Raw genomic sequence first — 22,978 nt, forward strand, 5'->3', positions numbered from 1 at the left:
TTGCAGGAACAGCAACTCATATTCCGCTTGGGAACCCTGCAGCCCAATGGTATCAATGTGGACTTCACCAGCTTCAAAATCTCCCCTTCCCCCTCCGCATCCCAAAACCAGTCCAGTTCTTCCCCTCCCCCTACTGCACCACACAACCAGCCCAGCTCTTCCCCTCCCCCCAATGCATCCCAAAACCAGCCCAGCCTGTCTCTGCCTCCCTAACCTGTTCTTCCTCTCACTCATCCCCTCCTCCCGCCCCAAGCCGCACCTCCATTTCCAACCTACTAACCTCATCCCAACTCCTTGACCTGTCCGTCTTCCTTGGACTGACCTATCCCCTCCCTATCTCCCCACCTATACTCTCCTCTCCACCTATCTTTTTTGGTCTCCATCTTCGGTCCGCTTTCTCCTCTCTCCCTATTTATTCCAGAATCCTCTCCCCATCCCCCTCTCTGATGAAGGGTCGAGGCCCGAAACGTCAGCTTTTGTGCTCCTGAGATGCTGCTTGGCCTGCTGTGTTCATCCAGCTTCACACTTTATTATCTATTAATTCGTTGAATATTTATATTGACAGTTTTGTCACTTTCTCAACAGATAATGTTTTTAAAGCATGTGCTTCTCCCCTTGGACCTGTCTATGGAAAAGTTGCTAGATATTTTTGTAATCTTTTAAAGCAATCTTAGCTCCGTTACACTGCATATAGACCCAGAAGAAATAACTTTGCACTTGATTTATGCAGTTTCTCGTTTGTCTTTTTCACGTATTATGTACAACTGGCGTTTATGACCTACATAGATAATGATGCGCTATGTGGTGATTGCACATATTATAATCAAATCTTATCGTTGGAATCTTACATTCTTGTTTGATCTGGTGGCAAGATTTCAACATTAAATCGTATTAACAAAAGATAGTCAAAAATAACTATGACGTAACAAGTGTAACCAGTGGCATTTTTATTACAGCACTTTTTCAGGTACCTTTGTTTCATCCAACGTTACATGTATCACCCAATTCATTAGAATTTCAATTCCCCTTGAATGGTGTTTCAGATATTATCTATAATCTCAGAGAAAATTGTTGTTAAAAGAATTAGAAGGGTCCGCTATTTGCGATTTTTTTTGCTAGAATGTTTTTCTACAAGAATGAAAATATTCTGTATTGATAATGTTCTGCAATGCCCGCTTTAATGTTCACACCTTCTCTGTATTGTGCAGTTTTCACTTATCAAGCTTTCGCTTGGTGCTGACCATGATATTTGCTATTGAAGAAATAAATCGGAATAAAAACTTGCTTCCGAATACCACTTTGGGATATAAAATCTACGATGACTGCTCGTCCTCCGCGGTTGCGTCCAAGGCTGCGCTCGCTCTGGTCACCAGTGAAGAAGAACGAATGGACTTCACTGAATGTGAAGCTTCCAATGTAGCAGCCATTGTTGGCTGTGATATCTCCACGTCTTCAATCGTGGTTGCAAGGACAATCGGCCCTTTTGGAATTCCCATGGTAACGCGTCGTATGTCTGACTGCCTTTTTATTGGGTTGCGTATTTTCATTCACTTTGCAACAGTCAAACAAACAACAAAGCAAAACACTAGTTACAGAGCATGTTAATGCTGGGTCATTTAACGTCCTCCATGAATTTCTATGGGCACCAAGTGTAAAGCTATAGGACAAAAACAATTTCTCTCGCCGCACTGGGCAGGGCTGGGGACCGTAATGCACTTGAAGCTGTATATCTGGACTTGCAAAAATCGTTTGATAAAGGGACACAAATGTGATTGAGAAATTTGAACATCGTGGGTTTAAAAGGACAAGAGAGTACCGAAAAGATTGAAAGCAGTCTGTAGTGATTGAGCGTCAGACTGACTGACTGGAAATGTGCAGTGTCATCCCTCAACGATCGGGGTTAGGGTCACTGATAACACAGTGTGGAGTTGGAGGTGCACAGCAGGCCAGACAGCATCAGAGGAGCAGGAAGGTTAACTTTTCGGGTCGGGATCCTAATTCAGAAATGGGGGAGGGGGAAGGGAGCTCAGAAATAAACAGAGGAAGGTCTGTGCTAGGGAAGGTAGGTGGAATGGTGGTAGGTGATTGCAGGTAGGCAGTGGTGGGATTGGTCAGTGAGGTCGGGGGCAGGTCGGCAGGAGACAAGACGGGCGGGTTGGGTCAGGTCAAGCAGCTGGGGTGAGAGGGAGGGTTGGTCATGGGATGAGGCCGGGAGTGGGGCGATTTTGAAACTGGTAAAGTCCACATTGAGACCAGTTCTTACTATCTCTGAGTGTTAGGGTCACTGTCATTTTTAGAACACGGTTTCAATGTTTGCAAGGGAAACGAAGCTCAGGTGTTTGAATGCGAGCACGTCGTTCAGCTACAGAATGAGGTCCATGGACTTGTGAAATGGAAATTCCCAGGAAGGATGACATTGAGTACAGAGTAGAGTGAAGTGTAAAGCCGTGGAATTCGGTAGGAAGAATGAAGAAAATCTAAACGTGTAAATCTAAACGCATTTCAATGTGGCGGAGATAATAGGAACTGCAGATGCTGGACAATCCGAGATAACAAGGTGTAGAGCTGCATGAACACAGCAGGCCAAGCAGCATCAGGGGAGCAGGAAGGCTGACGTTTCGGGCCTAGACCCTGGCGGGACAGGCTGAGATGGCTGCTAGACAAGGTAGCTTACAATGATTGGCTATGCTGAATTGTCCAAGGTGTCCAGGAATGTGCGGGTTAGTTGGATTAGCCCTTGTAGGTGCGATGTTATAGGGATAGGGTGGGGTGGTCAGCCTGGTTTGGATCCTCTTCGAAGAGTCGGTGCTGACTCGATGGGCCCAATGACCTCTAACTGCCCTGCGGGAATTCCATAGTTTAGTGTTCTACACTACTCTAGGCTCTACACATTAGCTTTTCTGGTCTGATATCGAGGGCGAATTACAATTACTAAGAAAGATGAGGTACGCAGGGATTATTCTCCGTAGAGCAGAGTACGTGAGCGATTGGATTCTGATGACCCAAAATTTATGCCAATTGATCAAGAAGAAGGCAGTTACTTTGATGTAGTCTTGGCTAAAAAACAGAAAGCCGGGAGTCATGGTTAAGTGGTTGCTGTTCAGACTGGTAAGTGTTTACAGCATCGTCCTTTGTGTTGGTATTGTCGTCACTGCTGTTTGTAATCTACAATTAAAAAACTTCACTTGTCATCAGGAGACAATTTCGAAGTTTGCAGAATGAATACGCTTACATATCCAAATCTTCGACGCAGCTGGAAAGTTCAGACGCTGTTTTAAAACTGACGGGGAATGGTTCATTATAGGAGGAATCTAACACTAATATTGTGAAATAAAAAGCAAGGACGTTAAGCTCTATGTTAATTGAAAGTGTTAGAGAAGGGTACTTTCAGGTAGAAATTATTTTTCGTAACGAAGGAAAATTGTGGGCAGAATTAAAAGGTGTACAGACAAGGGACAAGGACAGAACAGCTAGACCACGCAATCAGCATTGATAAATGTAAATACAAACAACGGGTGATGGATGAGAAATGAGTAAGCCAACATTGGGAAATCTGGTGAGCGGAACTGATCAGACTCAGAGTATGGTGCATGAATAGGGTACAAAACAGCTGAGAACTGCAGATTTTTTTGCAGAGTTTAGCCTGATACTGTTAAGCCTGACTGTTGTTGCCGTCGCTCAAATAAACGATTATAACTTGCACCTCAGCTTCCTGTTGGTTTGTCAAGTTAAGCAAAAACATTTACAAAATGCTGCTTAGGACCCAGCTAGATGATTCTGTTCAATTCTGAGCCTGACAGTTTAAAGGTATTGAGGGCTATTTGGAGGGGACGCCAGGGAATATCGCTTTAATGACGTGGCTAGAATAGAGACTGTGGGGCTATTCTGAGAGCAGAACAGATTAACAAGAGAATGTCTAGAGAGTAAATTGGATAAACCTTCCGGTGAGAAGGGGCTGGACACCCAAAGGTGGATCACCAGAGGACGAGAAACATATAAAGAATTGTTTCTTTTTCTTACAGAAAGCTGTAGTGAATTAAGATGAGGTCTGAGAAACAGGTTAAATAGCAGTTTCAAAAATCAATTGAATGCATATTTGAAACGGGAGCGGGCCTACTTCCACAACTCAGTCAAAGAGTCGCAGGGGATGGATGGGGTGAACGACCTGCTTAAGGGCTGTATCATCCTGTGATGTCATTGGCAGTTTCGCCCAATGTAGTCGCAGTGACGAGCAGTGAAAAATTATCATTCTTAGACAAGGATGATCTCATAAATTCCTATTGTATGAACATCTTAATATTACAAATAGTGGCAATTTGCACTGTGCCGGGAAGCTTGCAATAACCCAGGTTGTCTATATGTACATAATTAAGTCGAGGCTCAATGAACACATTCCCAGAACACAGCATTAAAACCTATTCATTTTTCGTGTCATTTACTTTGCACAGGTTAGCTACTACTCTACATGCTCCTGTCTCAGCGATAAGCAAGAATACCCCACGTTTTTTAGAACAATACCAAACGATATCTATCAATCCAAACTTCTCGCTGAATTAGTGAAAACATTCGGTTGGACATGGATTGGCACAATTAGAAGTAACATCGATTACGGTAATTTTGGAATGCAAGAATTCGTCGAACAGGTCCGTAAAGCCGGGGTTTGCATTGCGTACTCTGAGTCATTTTACAGGACCGACCCCCCGGAGAAAATCAGCAAAATCGTGCGGGTGATCAAACAGGCCACCACCAAAGTCGTGGTAGCTTTTGTTGATACTGGAGATATGCGAATTTTACTTCAGGAAATTTCGCGTCAAAACGTGACAGGCATACAGTGGATTGGGAGTGAAGGATGGGTTACGGAGCAATTACTCCCGCCTGAAGAAAATGCAAAATTTCTGGTTGGGACGATCGGCGTAGCGACCCCGAGGACGGAGATACCCAGACTCAAAGACTTTCTCCTTAAAGTGCATCCCTCTAAATTTGGTGGGAGCACTTTGGTGAAGAAGTTTTGGGAGAACGTATTCACGTGCAGTTTGACAAAGCAGAGTAATGTTGTATTTCCAATGCGGCAGTGCACAGGAATGGAACAGCTGGATGGGTTGGAAAATGCCTTCCTTCCAGCGATAATGGACGGAAGTTCCTACCATGTGTACAAAGCAGTATATGCTGTCGCTCATGCACTTGACGATATGCTGTCCTGTGAAGAAGGCATTGGCCCATTTATGAATAATACATGTGCTCACATTTCAAGCTTTGAACCGTGGCAGGTAGGAAAGCGCGCACAATTCATTTTAACTCGATCCTTTTGAGTTAAAAGGACAGAGATACTACACTGTAAATCTGAAGGGATGATTATTTCCAGTATAAGTAAACAAACAATCAAAAGGCAAATTTCATGGCGCTGACCTGCCATTCGTGACCTATAAAAACACGAATTAAATTGAATTTCTATCAGAAATAATGGGAACTGCAGATGCTGGAGAATCCAAGATAACAAAGTATGAAGCTGGATGAACACAGCAGGCCAAGCAGCATCTCAGGAGCACAAAAGCTGACGTTTCGGGCCTGGACCCTTCATCAGAGAGGGGGATGGGGAGAGGGAACTGGACGTTTCGGGCCTAGACCCTTCAGCAGAGCTATATCTGATGAAGGGTCTAGGCCAAAACGTCAGCGTTTGTGCTCCTGAGGTGCTGCTTGTGTTCATCCAGCTTCACACTTTGTTATCTTAAATTGAATTTATATATTGTCTATGTTTATAGTCAAGAGACTTGAAAATGGGAGCGATGGTAAGGGCAATAACATTGGTCTATTTATTCAAAGGCCTAACTAAGCTTTAGGGACATGGGTTTGAATCAATTCATAAACCTGGAATTAAAAGCTAATCTAATGATAAGTGTGAAAACATTGATGAAAACTGAAATTGCTCAGCAGATCTGGCAACATCTGTGGAGAGAAAGTAGAGTTAATGAATCGGGTGCACTGATCCTTCTTCAGAACCATTGTCTGCTGAGGTTTTGCAGCAATTTCAGTTTTTGATTCTAATTTCCAGCACCCGCAGTTCTTTGGGTTTTTTTTTGTTCACTATGAAAATATTGTAGTTGTGGTTAAAAACACATTTGGTCGACTCATTTCTGTTAGAGAAGGAAATCTGCCATCCTTAGCCGGTCTGACCAGATCAGTGACTCCAGACCAAAAGACCGACTGTTAACTGAGTTGGCAAACCAAGGCCCATTAGGGCTGGCTGAAAAATGTGAACATGCCAGTGATGCCAAATTCCCATGCAGGAACAAATAAAACTTACACACCTTGTATTATTTCTCTGTAGCTACTCCATTACCTCTACAGAGTAAATTTCACAACTCAAACTGGAGAAATCGTGCATTTTGATAAAAATGGTGATCCGATCCCTAAGTACGAAGTAATAAACTTGCAAAACAATTTGGAGGGTGCACTTGAAATAGCAAACATTGGTTATTATGATGGTTCAACGCCTTTAGAACATCGGCTTCTCTTGAATCTCGGCGAGATCATGTGGAGCAATATTGGAAATAAGGTATGATCCTTATAGCTTTTCTCAGGGAAGAAGTGGGTTTGGGGTTTTCAAAATGAAGGACAATTGCTGGTGTGATTTTATTAATGCTTTGACTCTGTGGGCTTCTCTGGCATAACTGGAATTTAGTGCCCATCTTATATGGTGTCATTGAACAAAAATAGATAGTTTTCTGGGCGCATTCAGAGGGCAGTCGTCTGTTTTCAAATCGTTTCTTTCTTCCCACAGTTATTTTTGTAGAACTTAAAAACAATCTTATTTTATCTGCATGATTCAAACATACGGCATCCAATCAATTGTTCAAGTCCATTTTTAGCTCTGTTCTAATTCAGCCTTCTGAAAATTTCTGGACGAGCTCCTCAAACCTTTTCTCCTTTTGCATTGTAAGTGCCTCGAGATGGTTTATCACTTTGAGGTTCTATATAAATGCAAGTTGCTGTTGCGCCCAGAAAATCGAGAATCTGACAGCATTTCTCAGTGAATTGGCTCTCTCTGCTGTGGCCCTGACTGAATTCATGGCTGAAATAAAAAAAAACACAGGCTTTCCATAAATACTCCACATTTGTGGTGAGAGAGAGGAAATACGATTTTGCATATATGGGCGCAAAATGATGCCAAATCCTGCTGATTCCAAGCAAGCTAGATTGTTTAAACAATCTTTAAAGCACATTCTTGTTTCTTGAGCATTTTCTCCCAGTTTGGGACACCCAACTAAGTGAACATTAGGGATCGCTGAGACGTGATAACTTACCAATATTTCACTTTCTAGAACATGTATGTTGGTCAATTAATGAAACAGTAGCATACAAAATTGATCATCATTCAGAAAAAGAAAGTTTGATTAAAGGTCATAGTCCTACCGGAACATAGGACAGCTCTCTCATTAGAGATAATGGGAACTGCAGATGCTGGAGAATCCGTGATAACACAATATAGAGCTGGATGAACACAGCAGGCCAAGCAGCATCCTATGAGCTCAAAAGCTGATGTTTCGGGCCTAGTCCCTTCATCAGAAAAGAAAGCCTCCCATTTTAGGTGGCAGAGACCAGTGAGTTTACTGTACTTACGGTTTTCAGTGTCCAATAAAGTTGAGTGGAATTGCGAGTTCAGGTTGTGTATCCTATGAAGAATAAAAAAAACAGGAGAGGTCTTTGCAGGTCTGGGAGAGGGAGGCTTTGAGCTGGGGTCGGTTGGATTGCAGTGCCTGGAGATGCCGGTGCATAGCTGCAAGTGTGTGTTCCAGGAGTCACAGGGAGAAACATTTCTGAAGGGTCTGAATGTTTTGGATGTAGATATTGTCAAAGTTGGGGGCAAATTGGGAAGGTTTGAATATGGACTGTAGTCAATTGGGGAGGACCTGGTTCTGTAGGCAGGTGCGGAGGAAGGTGATGTGGCTGTGGTACCTGGTTTGCTTCAGGACATGGGCGAGCAGTTTCAATGCCGAAGAGATTACAAGAGAGCTACAGTGGGAGAGAGATAATGAAGGGTCTGGACCCACAACGTCAGTTTTTGTGCTCCTAAGATGCTGCTTGACCTGCTGTGTTCATCCAGCTCCACACTTTGTTATTACAGTGGGAGAAAGATCCCCTGAGGTTTGTCCAGAGGGAGTAGGGTAACTTCTTCAGGTTAGGCATCCCTAGAAGAGGCTTCACAGTGAGGTTAAAATTGTATCAGAGATAATGGGAACCGCAGATGCTGGAGAATCCGAGATGACACAGTATGGAGCTGGATGAACACAGCAGGCCAAGCAGCATCTCAGGAGCACAAAACTGACGTTTCAGGCCTAGACTAAGCCGAAACGTCAGCTTTTGTGCTCCGAAGACGCTGCTTGGCGTGTTGTGTTCATCCAGCTCTCTCATTAGAGAGCTGGTGATTTAAACAGAGGGGAGGGGAGAGGTTGAGAAGGAGTGTCCTGTAAGGCTACCTCAGCTGGAAGCGGAAAATGAACTGACACTCGTGATAAATGAGCTAGCCGATCCCCTGTTAGATCAGCACCCCGGCACCAGTGAAGAACAATGATACGCAGTCTTGTGTGTAATCGAATAGAATGAAAGAATGACCATGCGTTGATGTAATATCCTGCAAAATTTTTGTTCCTGAGATACGTTTGAAATATAGGTCTGAATTTTACTGAGTCAGTGAGGATGCCGGTGGAGGTTTAGGGATAACTAAACTGTCCGGAACACCCCGTTGCTGAACTATTGGGGAAAGAAGGTAAGGCGGGAAGAGACTTGTCCATTATACCTACCAACATGAAACTGATGGGCCGAACAGTCGTTTTCTGTAGTGTGTGTTCCACGGAACGGCTATGCCAAAATATCCACATACTGCCACAGCACCGATCAGCTGCGAATACTTTTGTCAGTTGTCATGAATTATAACATTGAATATGGTTGAATGGAATCCATACCATTTCCTTTGTTTTAGATTCCACATGCCCATTGTTCATTGCCTTGTCCTCCTGGAACAAGAAAGGTCAGCAGGAAAGGTCAGCCAATATGTTGTTTCGATTGCGCAGAGTGCGCCGATGGTGAGATTAGCAATACCACGGGTATGTACAAACATAGTGCTGAATACGATATTATCCTGTGGCTTTAATCAAAGTTGTATTTAATAAAATTCTTCCTTTCTTTCAGATGCCGCTGATTGTATCAAGTGTCCTTTGGAATACTGGTCTAATCAGCAAAAAGACCAATGTGTTCCCAAAAAGATTGAATTTCTTTCCTTCCAAGAGGTTCTCGGCTGCGTCTTAGTGGCCCTTGCTTTAGTGGGAGTGTGCCTTGCACTGGGTGCAGCTGCTGTCTTTTTCCAGCATCGGGAAACTCCGATCGTTCGAGCGAACAATTCGGAACTGAGTTTCCTACTTCTCTTTGCGCTAACGCTTTGCTTCCTGTGCTCACTCACCTTCATTGGGAAACCGACCGGATGGTCCTGCATGTTGCGGCGGACTGCGTTTGGAATTGTGTTTGTTCTGTGTATTTCCTGTATTTTGGGGAGAACTATTCTTGTTGTGATCGCTTTTAAAGCAACTGTTCCCAACAACAACATAATGAACTGGTTTGGCCCGATGCAGCAACGGTTAGGAGTGTTTGGCCTTACATTTCTTCAAGGGTTAATTTGCACGATCTGGCTCATTGTATCACCTCCCTATCCAGTGAAAAACATGACCTATTACAGAGATATCATAATTTTGGAATGTGATGTGGGCTCTTTAAAAGCTTTTTATTTTGTGTCCAGCTATATTGGTCTTCTATCCACAGTGTGCTTCCTGCTGGCTTTTCTTTCCCGGAAACTTCCTGATAATTTCAATGACGCGAAGTATATAACTTTCAGTATGCTGATCTTCTGTGCTGTTTGGATCACTTTTATTCCGGTTTATGTCAGCTCTCCAGGAAAATACACAGTGGCTGTCGAAGTGTTTGCTATTTGGGCGTCAAGCTTTGGTTTGCTTGTCTGCATTTTTGCTCCGAAATGTTATATTATCTTACTGAAACCGGAGAATAACACAAAGAAAAACGTGATGGGCAAAGGGCCTTCACGGTGACGCTGAAGTTGTTATCGTTCATTCAGTGTAGACGTTATTACTGCTTATTAAATCTATCTTTGCAAAACTGTCTTTTGTCAATTTGACAATTTGAATATGCATAAGTGCAAATACGATCGCATCTATGCAAATTGAGGTATCATCCTGTTGCAGCCCGTTATTAGGAAGTGATTGATTTCACTTTCATCTCATCGAGAGAGCAGTTTACGGCTTGTTCAGCTGGTTTCTATGTTGTGATTTTTAAAATTAAATTTAATGCAAATCTGTTACATTTGTCCAATAGCGGTACTGAACCTGAGTATTAGCAAAACAGAGACATATTTGTGAGAGATAGTAGAAACTGCCGATGCTGGAGAATCTGAGACAACACTGCTCCTCCGAGATATAGGAACTGCAGATGCTGGAGAATCTGAGATAGCAAGGTGTAGAGCTGTGTGAACGCAGCAGGCCAAGCAGCATCAGAGGAGCAGGAAGGCTGACGTTTCGGGCCTAGACCCTTCTTAAGAAACCATTTCTACACCTTGCTATCTCACTGCTCCTCTGATGCTGCTTGGCCTGCTGTGTTCATCCAGCTCTACATCTTGTTATCTACGACATATTTGTGAAAAGTTTTGGTCTTATACTCATTAAGACAAGTCTGAGAATTACTACTATGAAAGGAAAACAGCATTTATACTGTATAAGGGGAGAGTGCTAATTGGTTGGCAAGTAGATTCTGATTAATAGAGACACTACCTGGATACATTATTTCAGGAATGGAATGATAAAACATAGAAAAGTGCCAGAGGAATGAATAATTCAGGGAAAGGAAACCCAAGTAAAGAGCCATGGAGGTGATGGCCGTATGACGTTTTTGCTAGAATGTTAAGCCAGAAAGTTAGTTAATGTTCTTAGGACCTGCATTCTACTGCTGTGGCAGATAGTGAAATTTGAATGCAATAAAAGACATCAGAATTAAGAATCCACTGATGACCATGACCATTGCTAATTGTCAGGAAAAAGCTTGTCTGCTTCATGAATACCCTTCAGGGAAGGAAATCTGGTATCCCCACCTGGCCTGGCCTGCCCCAGCCCTACAGCAATTTGGTAGACTGTCAATTGCCTCTAAAATGGCCTAGCAAGCCATTCAGTAGTACTAATTGCTATAAAGTATCAACAAAGAAATGAAACTGGGCAGATCACTCACCATTCACTGAGGCACCAAAGAAGACAACAGGCAAAAACAGCTCTGTCAACCCTCCTAAGTTTTCTTTCCTATTGTCTGGCTGCTAGTACAAAAATTGGGAGAACAATCTCACAGACTAATCAAGCAACTGTCAAGACGTAGTCATTCTCGCCTTTGATACCTAACAGACAATATCCCAGGTACCACCATCACCATCTCTCAACATGTCCTGGCAGAGGTGGGGGCACAATGATATACAGCTGGGAATGAGTTGCCCTGGCAGTCCTCAAAATTGAATATCAGTACCATCAAATCTCATTGTTTCAGGTTAAACATGGGTAAGAAAACCACCTGCTGATTACTATGTACCATCTTCCCTTGGCTGATAAAATAGCACTCCTCCATGTTGAACAATGCTTGGGGGAAGCACTGAGGGCTGCAAAGGCACAAAATGTACTTTGGGTGGAGGATTTCAATGCCAACCACTAATTAGTTCAGCAGCAGCATTATTACTCAACCTGGTTGGGTCCTAAAGGATGCAACTGGCAGTCTCGGTTTGCAGCAAGTGTTGAGGGAACCAACAAGAAGGAAAAACATATTTGACCTTATCCTTACCAGTCTGCTGGCTGCAGATGCATCTCTGCAAAACAGTATTAGTAACTGTGACAACGACACACTCCATGTTGATATGAAATCACAACATCACATTAAGAATACATCTATGGACCTGGACAGACATCCTCAAAATATTTTAAGAAGGCAGTCTAAACCCTAACTTTTTCTTATTTTAAAGATAGAAATGAAGTGGTTGCTCAAGGTGTGATGGACCTGGTCAACCACTTGGCTTTGAGCAAAGCACAGTTTATTGAAATGCTACAGTTAAAACATGAACAAAGGAGAGTGGAATTTGGAATAACTTAACTGTTAACTGAATTCTTGATACCATAATTTAATTAAATAACTGTTCCAATACAGTAACATCCCAGAAACACATCCCTTCTCAAAAAGGTAATTTCAAACAATGGTTCTTACAACCAGGAGGGAACAACATCCAGAGAGATTTCAGAGAAAGTCAGTTCGGAATCATGTACTGAAGCTTGCAACTCTCGTCCTCAAAACATATTGTGACTGCTACAGCTAAAAGCACAACTAGGGATAAAAAAACTTTTTCTGAAGAAGGGTCTAGGCGTGAAACATCAGCCTTCCCGCTCATCTGATGCTGCTTGGCCTGTTGTGTTCATCCAGCTCTACACGTTGTTATCAGAAAAAAACTAATCTGGGAGAACTGGCCACTTCCCTTCCATTGTTGAACTGTTACTCCCTAGACTCTTCGCTACTTCTGCCTTTACAACCTGCCTCCGAAAAAAAATGGACAAAATAACCTTTTTAAAGTGACAGTATCGTCTCAGTACCCTCCATCATATTGTGTAACACTATCGCTGTGCTAAATGGGACAGAATGTGAATAGATCCAGAAACTCTAGGTTAAGCATGCATAAGACATTGTGCCTATTAACTGCAGCAGAACTGTACTCCAGCACAATCTGCAGCCTCATGGGCATATTCCCCCACTCAACCATAACCTTTGAAAACCCAGGTAGACAGCAACTATTGACTCCAGTGTAGGATTGAGCAAAAAAATCCTTATTTTCTGACATACTGGATCAACATTATGGGCTTTTCAAATAGCTTTTAAAAGTTAAAACAAAAGGAAGCTGGGCCATGCTCTGGGAAAATTACATAGAAGCAGAGATAGTTGCTTGGAACCATTGTTAAGCCCAGCAATTCAATTCGCACATTCATTCTGAAAGAACAATCAACCAGGCCTAACACCCACCAAACCCAGACAGAATGGTGCCTCTGCAGATACTAGACATTCAACTTCGATCAGTAGTCATGCACAAACATTCCACTTAATTAAAATACATTTACACCTACTCTAAACTATCAAGCCAATTAAGTTGAAAGTGAACAGATGTAACATAATGGACGTAGATTTGCAGTGAAGATAAGGGATCTGCAATTAGTATAATTAGTATAATTGCAGGCCCCTGGCCTCACTTGACAGAGTTATTTCCCAAGAAAACAAAATGTGGAGCTGGATGAACACAGCAGGCCAAGCAGCATCTTAGGAAAACAAAAGCTGACGTTTCGGGCCCAGACCCTTCATCAGAAAAGAGGAATGGGGAGAGTGTTCTGAAATAAATAGGGAGAATGGGGTAGGTGGAACAAAGATGGATAGAGGAGAAGATAGTTGGAGAGGAGACAGGCAAGTTAAAGGGATAGGGATGGATCCTGAGTCACGAACTCCCTCTCATTCCTTAGACGACATGTCCATCATGGGCCTTCTGCAGAGCCACAACGATGCCACCCGAAGGTTGCAGGAACAGCAACTCATATTCTGCTTGGTAACCCTGCAGCCCAATGGTATCAAGGATAATGGGAATTGCAGATGCTGGAGAATCCAAGATTACAAAGTGTGAAGCTGGATGAACACAGCAAGTCAAGCAGCATCTCAGGAGTTCAAAAGCTGACATTTCGATGATGAAGGGTCTAGGCCCGAAATGTCACCTTTTGTGCTCCTGAGATGCTGCTTGGCCTGCTGCGTTCATCCAGCTTCACACTTTGTTATCTTAGCCAAATGGTATCAATGTGGATTTCACAAGCTTCAAAATCTCCCCTTCCCCCACTGCATCCCAAAACCAGCCCAGCTCATCCCCGCCTCCCTAACCTCTCTTCCTCTCACCTATTCCCTCCTCCCACCTCAAGCCGCACCTCCATTTCCAACCTACTAAGCTCATCCCGCCTCCTGGACCTGTCCGTCCTCCCCAGACTGACATACTCCCTCCCTACCTCCCCACCTACACTCACATTTACTGGTCCATCCCTGCCCCTTTAACTTGTCTGTCTCCTCTCCACCTATCTTCTCCTCAATCCATCTTTGATCTGCCTCCCCCTCTCTTCCTACTTATTCAGAATCTTCTCCCCATCCTGCTTTTCTGATGAAGGGTCTAGGCCCGAAACGTTAGCTTTTGTCCTCCTAAGATGCTGCTTGGCCAGCTGTGTTCATCCAGCTCCACACTTTGTTATCTCAGATTCTGCAGCATCTGCAGCTCCCATTATCTCTATTTCCCCAAGATCTATCTGTGTGCCAGCTCTGGAAGAGGGATCCAAGACAGCGATTTGGCGCAGGAGCTATCCCCACTGCTATCATGAAGAGAAGGATCCGAAAGAGCTATCTCCTCAAGCGCTATCTGCACAGCTACATCCAGAATAGGGATCCAAGAGGCAGATTCACCCAGCAGCTAACACCAAGAGGAGGATCCTAAAGAGCTGCTGTGTTGAGAGCCAACTCCACAGCCATCTCCAGAAGAGGGATCCCAGACAGCTACTCTCTCTGAGATCTACATGCACAACTAACTCCCTGAAACCTACTAAAAGCAGCCAACTGCAACCAACCACGACCAGCAGACCTGACAACTGACGACCTTTGAAAAGCACTGACATGACTGACAATGCCTCAGACACATCTTGAGGTGGAAAGCAGCACACAAAATCATCATGAATTAAGGAAAATCGAGTACTCAACTGATAAATCCAAAACATGTGCTACAGCATCAGCGGACTCGACACAAACTGACAGTTTACAACATCGGAGTGTTGGCTATGGAAAACAGGATGTATTGCAGCCAGACGTATTGCAAAGTCGCATTTCTCCACGGTGGTGAACGTATGTGCTCAAGAGCTACAGAATCCAACTTAGCTAGCAGGGAGGGAAAGGTGGGTAGTGACAGTGCAGGGAAGCCCAAGTTTAAAAAGCCTGATTTGCTTTAATGCAAGGAGTATCAGGAATAAAAGTGATGAACTTAGAGCATGGATCAGTACCTGGTGCTATGATGTTGTGGCCATAACAGAGACATGGGTTTCTCATGGGCTGGAATGGTTGCTGGATATTCCAGGGTTTAGAACATTTAAAAAGAATAGGGAGGGGGGAAAAAGAGGAGGGGGTGTAGCACTACTAATCAGAGAGGGTATCACAGCTACAGAAGCTTCCATTGTCGAGGAAGATCTGCCTACTGAGTCAGTATGGGTGGAAATTAGGAGCAGCAAGGGAGTAGTCACCTCGTTAGGGGTTTACTACAGGCCCCCCAATAGCAGCAGGGAGATTGTAGAAAGCATAGGTCGACAGATTTTGGAAAAGTGTGGACGCAGTAGGGTTGTTGTAATGGGTGACTTTAACTTTCCTAATATTGATTGGAACCTCCTTCGAGCAGAAGATTTGAATGGAGCTGTTTTTGTAAGGTGTGTTCAGGAGGGTTTCCTAACGCAGTACGTTGACAGGCCGACGAGGGGAGAGGCCATTCTAGACTTGGTGCTCGGAAACGAGCCGGGGCAGGTATCAGATCTTGTGGTGGGAGAGCATTTTGGTGATAGTGACCATAACACTCTCTCATTCTACATAGCTATGGAGAAGGAGAGGATTAGGCAGAATGGGAGGATATTTAATTGGGGAAGAGGAAACTATGATGCGATTAGACACGAGTTAGGAAGCATGGACTGGGAGCAGTTGTTCCATGGTAAGGGAACTATAGACATGTGGAGATGGTTTAAGGAACAGTTGTTGGGAGTGATGAGTAAATATGTCCCTCTGAGACAGGCAAGACGGGGTAAGATAAAGGAACCTTGGATGACGAGAGCGGTGGAGCTTCTAGTGCAAAGTAAGAAGGTAGCTTACATAAGGTGGAGGAAGCTAGGGTCAAGTTCAGCTAGAGAGGATTACATGCAGGCAAGGAAGGAGCTCAAAAATGGTCTGAGGAGAGCCAGGAGGGGGCACGAGAAAGGCTTGGCAGAAGGAATCCGGGAAAACACAAAGGCATTTTACACTTACGTGAGGAATAAGAGAATGGTCAAAGAAAGAGTAGGGCCGATCAGGGATAGCATAGGGAACTTGTGTGTGGAGCCTGAGGAGGTAGGGGAAGCCCTAAATGAGTTTTTTGCTTCTGTCTTTACGAAAGAAACGACCTGTGTAGTGAATGAAACCTTTGAAGAGCAGGTGTGCATGCTGGAATGGATAGAGATAGAGGAAGCTGATGTACTGAAAATTTTGTCAAACATTAAGATTGACAAGTCGCCAGGCCCGGATCAGATTTGTCCTCGGCTGCTTTGGGAAGCGAGAAATGCAATTGCTTCGCCACTTGCGAAGATCTTTGCATCCTCGCTCTCCACTGGAGTCGTACCTGAGGACTGGAGAGAGGCAAATGTAATTCCTCTCTTCAAGAAAGGAAATAGGGAAATCCCCGGCAATTATAGACCGGTAAGTCTCACGTCTGTCGTCTGCAAGGTGTTAGAAAGGATTCTGAGGGATAAGATTTATGACCATCTGGAAGAGCATGGCTTGATCAAATACAGTCAACACGGCTTTGTGAGGGGTAGGTCATGCCTTACAAACCTTATCGAGTTTTTTGAGGATGTGACTAGTAAGGTTGATGAGGGTCAAGCTGTGGATGTGGTGTATATGGACTTCAGTAAGGCATTTGATAAGGTTCCCCATGGAAGGCTCATTCAGAAGGTCAAGAGGAATGGGATACAGGGGAACTTAGCTGCTTGGATACAGAATTGGCTGGCCAACAGAAGACAGCGAGTGGTAGTAGAAGGAAAATATTCTGCCTGGAAGTCAGTGGTGAGTGGGGTTCCACAGGGCTCTGTCCTTGGGCCTCTACTGTTTGTAATTTTTATTAATGACTTGGACGAGGGAATTGAAGGATGGGTCAGCAAGTTTGCAGACGACACAAAGGTCGGAGGTGTCGTTGACAGTGTAGAGGGCTGTTGTAGGCTGCAGCGGGACATTGACAGGATGCAGAGATGGGCTGAGAGGTGGCAGATGGAGTTCAACCTGGATAAATGCGAGGTGATGCATTTTGGAAGGTCGAATTTGAAAGCTGAGTACAGGATTAAGGATAGGATTCTTGGCAGCGTGGAGGAACAGAGGGATCTTGGTGTGCAGATACATAGATCCCTTAAAATGGCCACCCAAGTGGACAGGGTTGTTAAGAAAGCATATGGTGTTTTGGCTTTCATTAACAGGGGGATTGAGTTTAAGAGTCGTGAGATCTTGTTGCAGCTCTATAAAACTTTGGTTAGACCGCACTTGGAATACTGCGTCCAGTTCTGGGCGCCCTATTATAGGAAAGATGTGGATGCTTTGGAGAGGGTTCAGAGGAGGTTTACCAGGATGCTGCCTGGACTGGAGGGCTTATCTTATGAAGAGAGGTTGACTGAGCTCGGTCTCTTTTCATTGGAGAAAAGGAGGAGGAGAGGGGACCTAATTGAGGTATACAAGATAATGAGAGGCATAGATAGAGTCGATAGCCAGAGACTATTTCCCAGGGCAGAAATGGCTAGCACGAGGGGTCATAGTTTTAAGCTGGTTGGTGGAAAGTATAGAGGGGATGTCAGAGGCAGGTTCTTTACGCAGAGAGTTGTGAGAGCATGGAATGCGTTGCCAGCAGCAGTTGTGGAAGCAAGGTCATTGGGGTCATTTAAGAGACTGCTGGACATGCATATGGTCACAGAAATTTGAGGGTGCATCCATGAGGATCAATGGTCGGCACAACATTGTGGGCTGAAGGGCCTGTTCTGTGCTGTACTGTTCTATGTTCTATGTTCTATGTTCTAAAATTTCTGTGGTTAAAACACTGTTTAACTTCGAATAGTATTTAACCTGTGTTTAATTTAGTAGTGTATTTAAGTACTGTCCTGTACATAATTGATAGTGTTAATTTCACTGTTTTGTATTTGCCTTTTATTTCTTGTAATATACTCATCTGTTGTATTTAATAAACACAGAGGTTCTTTTGCCCTGAAACATCTGTCTACCACCTTCTTCATTTCACATTCCTTAAATAAGCCCAGTGTCAGAACCATGGATCTGGGGGTGATTTGAACCAATTAAAAATCAGCAAATTATTGATCACGAACCAGAACCCCACAACCAGCATTTTCCCCATCACTGACGTTAGGTTAACCAGCCTGTAATTCCTTATTTTCCACTCCCTCATTTTTGAGGCATGGGGTTACATTAGCTACCCTGAGTCCATTGAAACTCTTCCAGAGTCTACAGAATGCTGTAAAATGATCACCACTGCATCTGCTATTTCGACAGGTGCTTCCTTAAGTTCTCTGGGATGCAGAGTATTATACCCTGGAGACTTATTGGGTTTTAATCCAATCAATTTCCCTAAAATTATTTCCTGACAAATAACAATTTCTTTCAATTCCTCCTTCCTGCTGGACGCTCTATTGCTGGGCATTTCCTGAAGGTTATTTGCATTCTCTTTAGTGAGGGCAGATCTTAACTATTTGTTCAACTGTTCTTCTGTTTCATTGTTGTCCATTGTGAATTCACCCGGTTATAACTGCAAGGGACCTACATTTTTCTTCACCGGTCTTATTTTATTTTTTTTATTCACATATCTATTGAAGCTTTTGCAACCAGTTTTTGTGTCTTCCACAAGCTTACATTCACATTATATTTTCCCTTTCCAAATTAAACCCTTTGCCCTCCTCTGCTGAATTTTAAATTTCTCCCAGTCCTGCTTTTTCTGGCCAATTTATATGTCTCCTCTTTGGCTTTAACACTATTCCTGATTTCCTTTGTTACAATGGTTGAGCCATCTTCCCTGTTTTATGCCAGAAAGGGATGTACAATTGTTGAAGTTCAACTGTGTTTTCTTTAAATGTCTGTTATTGCCTACTACTATCAATCACTTAAGCATCCTTGGCCAGCTTATCCTTGCCAATGCATGCTTTATACCAAATAAGGCAGCTTTTTAAAAAAAAGCTCAGGGCCCTAGTTTCAGATTTAATTGTGTCACTCTCCATTTTAATGAAGTACATTACAATATTATGGTCATTATTCCGCAATGATCTCACATCATAATGTGGCTAATTAATCCTCTTTAATTACATGATACTCAGTCCAGGATGGCTTGCTCTCAAGTTGATTCCTCAACATGTTGATCGAAGAAAACATCCCTCATACATTCCGGGAAATCCTCATCCATTGCATTGCTACCAGTTTGGCTAGTCCAAACAATATGTAGATTGAAATCACCCATAATAACTGCTATCCTCTTATTGCATGCATCTCTAATTTCCTGTTTGATACAATCCCCAACCTCACGGCTATGAATTTGTGAGATTTATCAAAACATCCGTGCTCACAATCACAGAGCTACTTGAGACAAAGTCGTGGAAACAAGTTCTTTTGTTGCGAGTCTGCAGAGTCGGGTGCCCCCGGAGAACCGGAGAGACCCTGATACAGAGTTTGTAATCTTCTTTTATACATCCCATTCATTATGTATTCAGGCGCCAATGTTTGTATTCCCTCGGGCCTCCCTAAGTGGGTGTCCCCATCTGTAGTTCAGCTCTGGCTTTTACTATTCTCCACTATGCATGTGCCATAGCTGCCTGTGGCCACATATTCCTCACCTTTTCACCTACTTAGCCCCAAGTGTTTCCTGGATCTGGATTTAGCTGGTTCTTAATCACTCCTTACTGTTATCTTCTGCTCACTCAAGCTGATCCCCCATACTGTGCACTGCCGCCTCACCACTTCTCTTTATTGCTATCAAATCTGTGACTAAATTCCTGTCCAAGTGTTAACTGTTGTGCCTAAGTTTATGTACTAGTGTTAACTGTAGTTTAACCACTGTCCTGTAGCACTCAATTTCTCTCAATTCCACCCTTTTTCTTTTTGCCACGCATTATTGGTTAAACTACACCTCAGCGTTCCCTCCCCGTTCCTTCAGTTGTTTTCTAAGTTGGCCAACATGTAATTAATCTCTCTCCGTTGGGTATCATCATTATGCTCGCTGTCCGGGGTTTTCATCATAAATAGTGCTGTTCTCGTGTCGGTCAGGGAGGTTGGCATCATACGGGCGAATAGACATTTCAGGATGTCCAGGCCTATTATTAGTCCGGCCACTATGATTAGGCCATAAATCGCTAGGTTCACCAATCAATTACCCCATCCAGTCAAGTCCCAACTGCCCCATTCCCACTCTGCCTCCTTGCAATACCTATTCCCCGCTTCTTGTATTTTATCAATTTGACCCCAAATATGTTGGGAGAGGTTAGTAATGCTTTGCGACTCATTGGGGACATAGGTACAACATTCATTCCCTATCAGAGCACAGGTCCCCCCTTTCTCAGCGAGTATAAAATCCAAGGCCATTCAGTTTTGGAGGGCCACTAATCTGGGGGCAATCATTTCAGTAGTGAGGGCCCGCACCTGGGTCTGCGTCTCGTTTAGAACTATGGCCGTGCCATTGGCCAATTCTTCCAAGGAAGCAGCTAACTGTCGAATTTCTACCCCTGCCCGAGCCATCCCATAAGGAGGTAAGAGGGTCCAGGACAAGTGGTCAGTCTCTGTTACCTTTCTGGGTTTGCGCCTCTTCTTCCCCCTTTCCCTTCTAGGCCATGGGACTTGTTTCGGGATGTGTACATGAGGGACTAGGTAGTCTAGGGAACAACAACCACGCCACCCCTTCTGTTCAGGTGGCAAGGTCCGCTCTACGCCGGATCCCTGGTCTCCCTGATGTTCATGTTGTTCCCCGGGCAGGTATGGATATGCTCTGGTGTCACATACCCAATATGTCCCGTTTAATGGTAAGGGCAGGCTATATTCGTGGGCCACTTGGTGCACTTTACAGGACGAGTTCCCCAGGTGGAATGGGGCGCTCACATTCCAGTTACAGAAACATGTTGAGTTAACCCGTCCCCGAGGTGGCGTAACTCTGAGGCCGTCAATTGCCCCTTGGGTCCGTGGGGCCGGTCGGGGAAACCATCCCTTGAAACTGTAATTCCCCTTGCTCCCTTTCCACCTACCCCAACACGGCCAAAAATTCCCGTAAATAGAATTCCATGTACCCCGCCCGACTCCCATGTATCGCTTACAGAAGTGTTGAACTGCAGCACCTTGCCTACTTCCTCCCTCATCATAGGCAGAATGGTAAGAGGGATTCCGCACTCCCCATGATGTGGGATGGCCGCACATACCCAACAATTTCCGCCTTCTGTCTAGCATATTTTGCACAGAGTGTAGTAAAATAATTACACCCGCTTCCGCAAACCGCGAGGTACAGTATAGTAAACAGGCTGTGATATACAATTTTGAACTGGTTACTGCCCTTCATCGTCATTTTTGCTTAATCCGTAATGTCAACGGATTGTCCCCCGCTCGGACTTCCCACTCTTCCTCGGTTGATGGATCCATTGGTCCCTTTATCCGCGCCGCGTGCGTCCACCCTTTTTCTTTTGTTCGAATCGCTGTTTCAGTTGTCAGCAACACTAGATATAGGCCAGACCACTGCGGCCGTAACTTCTCCTCTTTCCACGACGTGACAAGGACCCAATCTCCTGCCTTTATCGGGTGGATGGGGAAATCCAGAGGAGGGCTCTGTGCCAGTAAGCCTTTGGTTTTAAACTCTGTAAGTGAACGAGAGAGTGCCAGTAAAGAGTTCCTTAGAAACGCATCATTACTTTCAAAGGTGGGGACCCCTTCCTCCCCTCCAAGATAGGGGAGTCCAAACAACATTTCATACGGCGACACCCCTATATCCTTCCGGGGAGCAGTGTGTATTCTGAGCAGAGCTAGCGGTTATCACTTAGTCCAGGGGAGTTTTGTTTCCTCTACCAGCTTCCTTTTTTGTGCCTTTAAGGTGGTGCTCATTCGCTCTACCATTCCCAAACTTTGTGGGTGCCAGAGGGTGTGCAACTTCCAGGTAATCCCCAATGTACCACAAATCAATTTATGCATCTTCGCCGCAAAGTGTGTTCCCCTATCTGAATCATGGATAATGAAATGTAAGGCTGGATGAACACAGCAGACCCAGCAGCATCTCAGGAGCACAAAAGCTGACATTTCAGGCCTAGACCCTTCATCAGAGAGGGGGATGGGGTGAGGGTTCTGGAATAAATAGGGAGAGAGGGGGAGGCGGACCGAAGATGGAGAGAAAAGAAGACAGGTGGAGAGGAGAGTATAGGTGGGGAGGTAGGGAGGGGTTAGGTCAGTCCAGCGAAGACGGACAGGTCAAGGAGTTGGGATGAGGTTAGTAGATGGAGGTGCGGTTTGGGGTGGGAGGAAGGGATGGGTATCACTCCCCTATCTGAATCAATGGATTCTACTATTCCATTCCTAGGGATTATCTGTTCTAAGAGGATCTTAGCCACCACCTGGGCGGTTGCACTAGCGACAGGGAAGGCCTCTACCCATCGGGTATAGTGGTCCACTATCACCAGTATATACCCCCACCTCTGGGCTCTAGGGAGTTCAGTGAAGTCCATGTGTATTCGTTGAAATGGTCGTACTGCCAATGGCTGTCCCCCTTTTGGTGGTGCCCTCATCACCTTTTTATTCACTTTCTGGCAGACTATACATCCCGACACCGCTTGTTTCACCAAGGTATATATGCCGGAACATGCGTAAGTTCGTAAAAGGGTGTCACATAACGCCTGGGTTCCCCAATGGGACTGGGAGTGCCATTTGTGCAGCAGTCGCCTGGTTACCTCCTTGTTTAGTATTTGTCTACCATCCGGAAGCCACCACTTCCCGTCCGCTGTTTGTCTGGCTCCCAGCTCTTTTTTCATCCACTCGTTATCGGAGCCTGAGAATAGCGGTACCTTCTTTACCCCTTCCCCCAACGGGATCAGGGACATCA

At 44.4% G+C, this 22,978-nt stretch overlaps 1 protein-coding gene across 1 annotated transcript; it reads left to right on the plus strand.

The window, feature by feature from the left end:
• The first annotated feature begins 1,227 nt into the window (after positions 1-1,227).
• On the plus strand, positions 1,228-10,094 carry LOC125457600 (extracellular calcium-sensing receptor-like). The gene is made up of 5 exons (XM_048542042.2): positions 1,228-1,497; positions 4,449-5,267; positions 6,326-6,553; positions 8,978-9,101; positions 9,187-10,094. Exons 1-5 carry the CDS (start codon positions 1,243-1,245, stop codon positions 10,092-10,094), a joined length of 2,334 nt encoding a protein of 777 aa, XP_048397999.1. The 5' UTR covers positions 1,228-1,242.
• The last annotated feature ends 12,884 nt before the right edge of the window (positions 10,095-22,978 follow it).

Source organism: Stegostoma tigrinum, chromosome 14, assembly GCF_030684315.1.
Source record: "Stegostoma tigrinum isolate sSteTig4 chromosome 14, sSteTig4.hap1, whole genome shotgun sequence".
Lineage (NCBI taxonomy): Eukaryota > Metazoa > Chordata > Chondrichthyes > Orectolobiformes > Stegostomatidae > Stegostoma > Stegostoma tigrinum.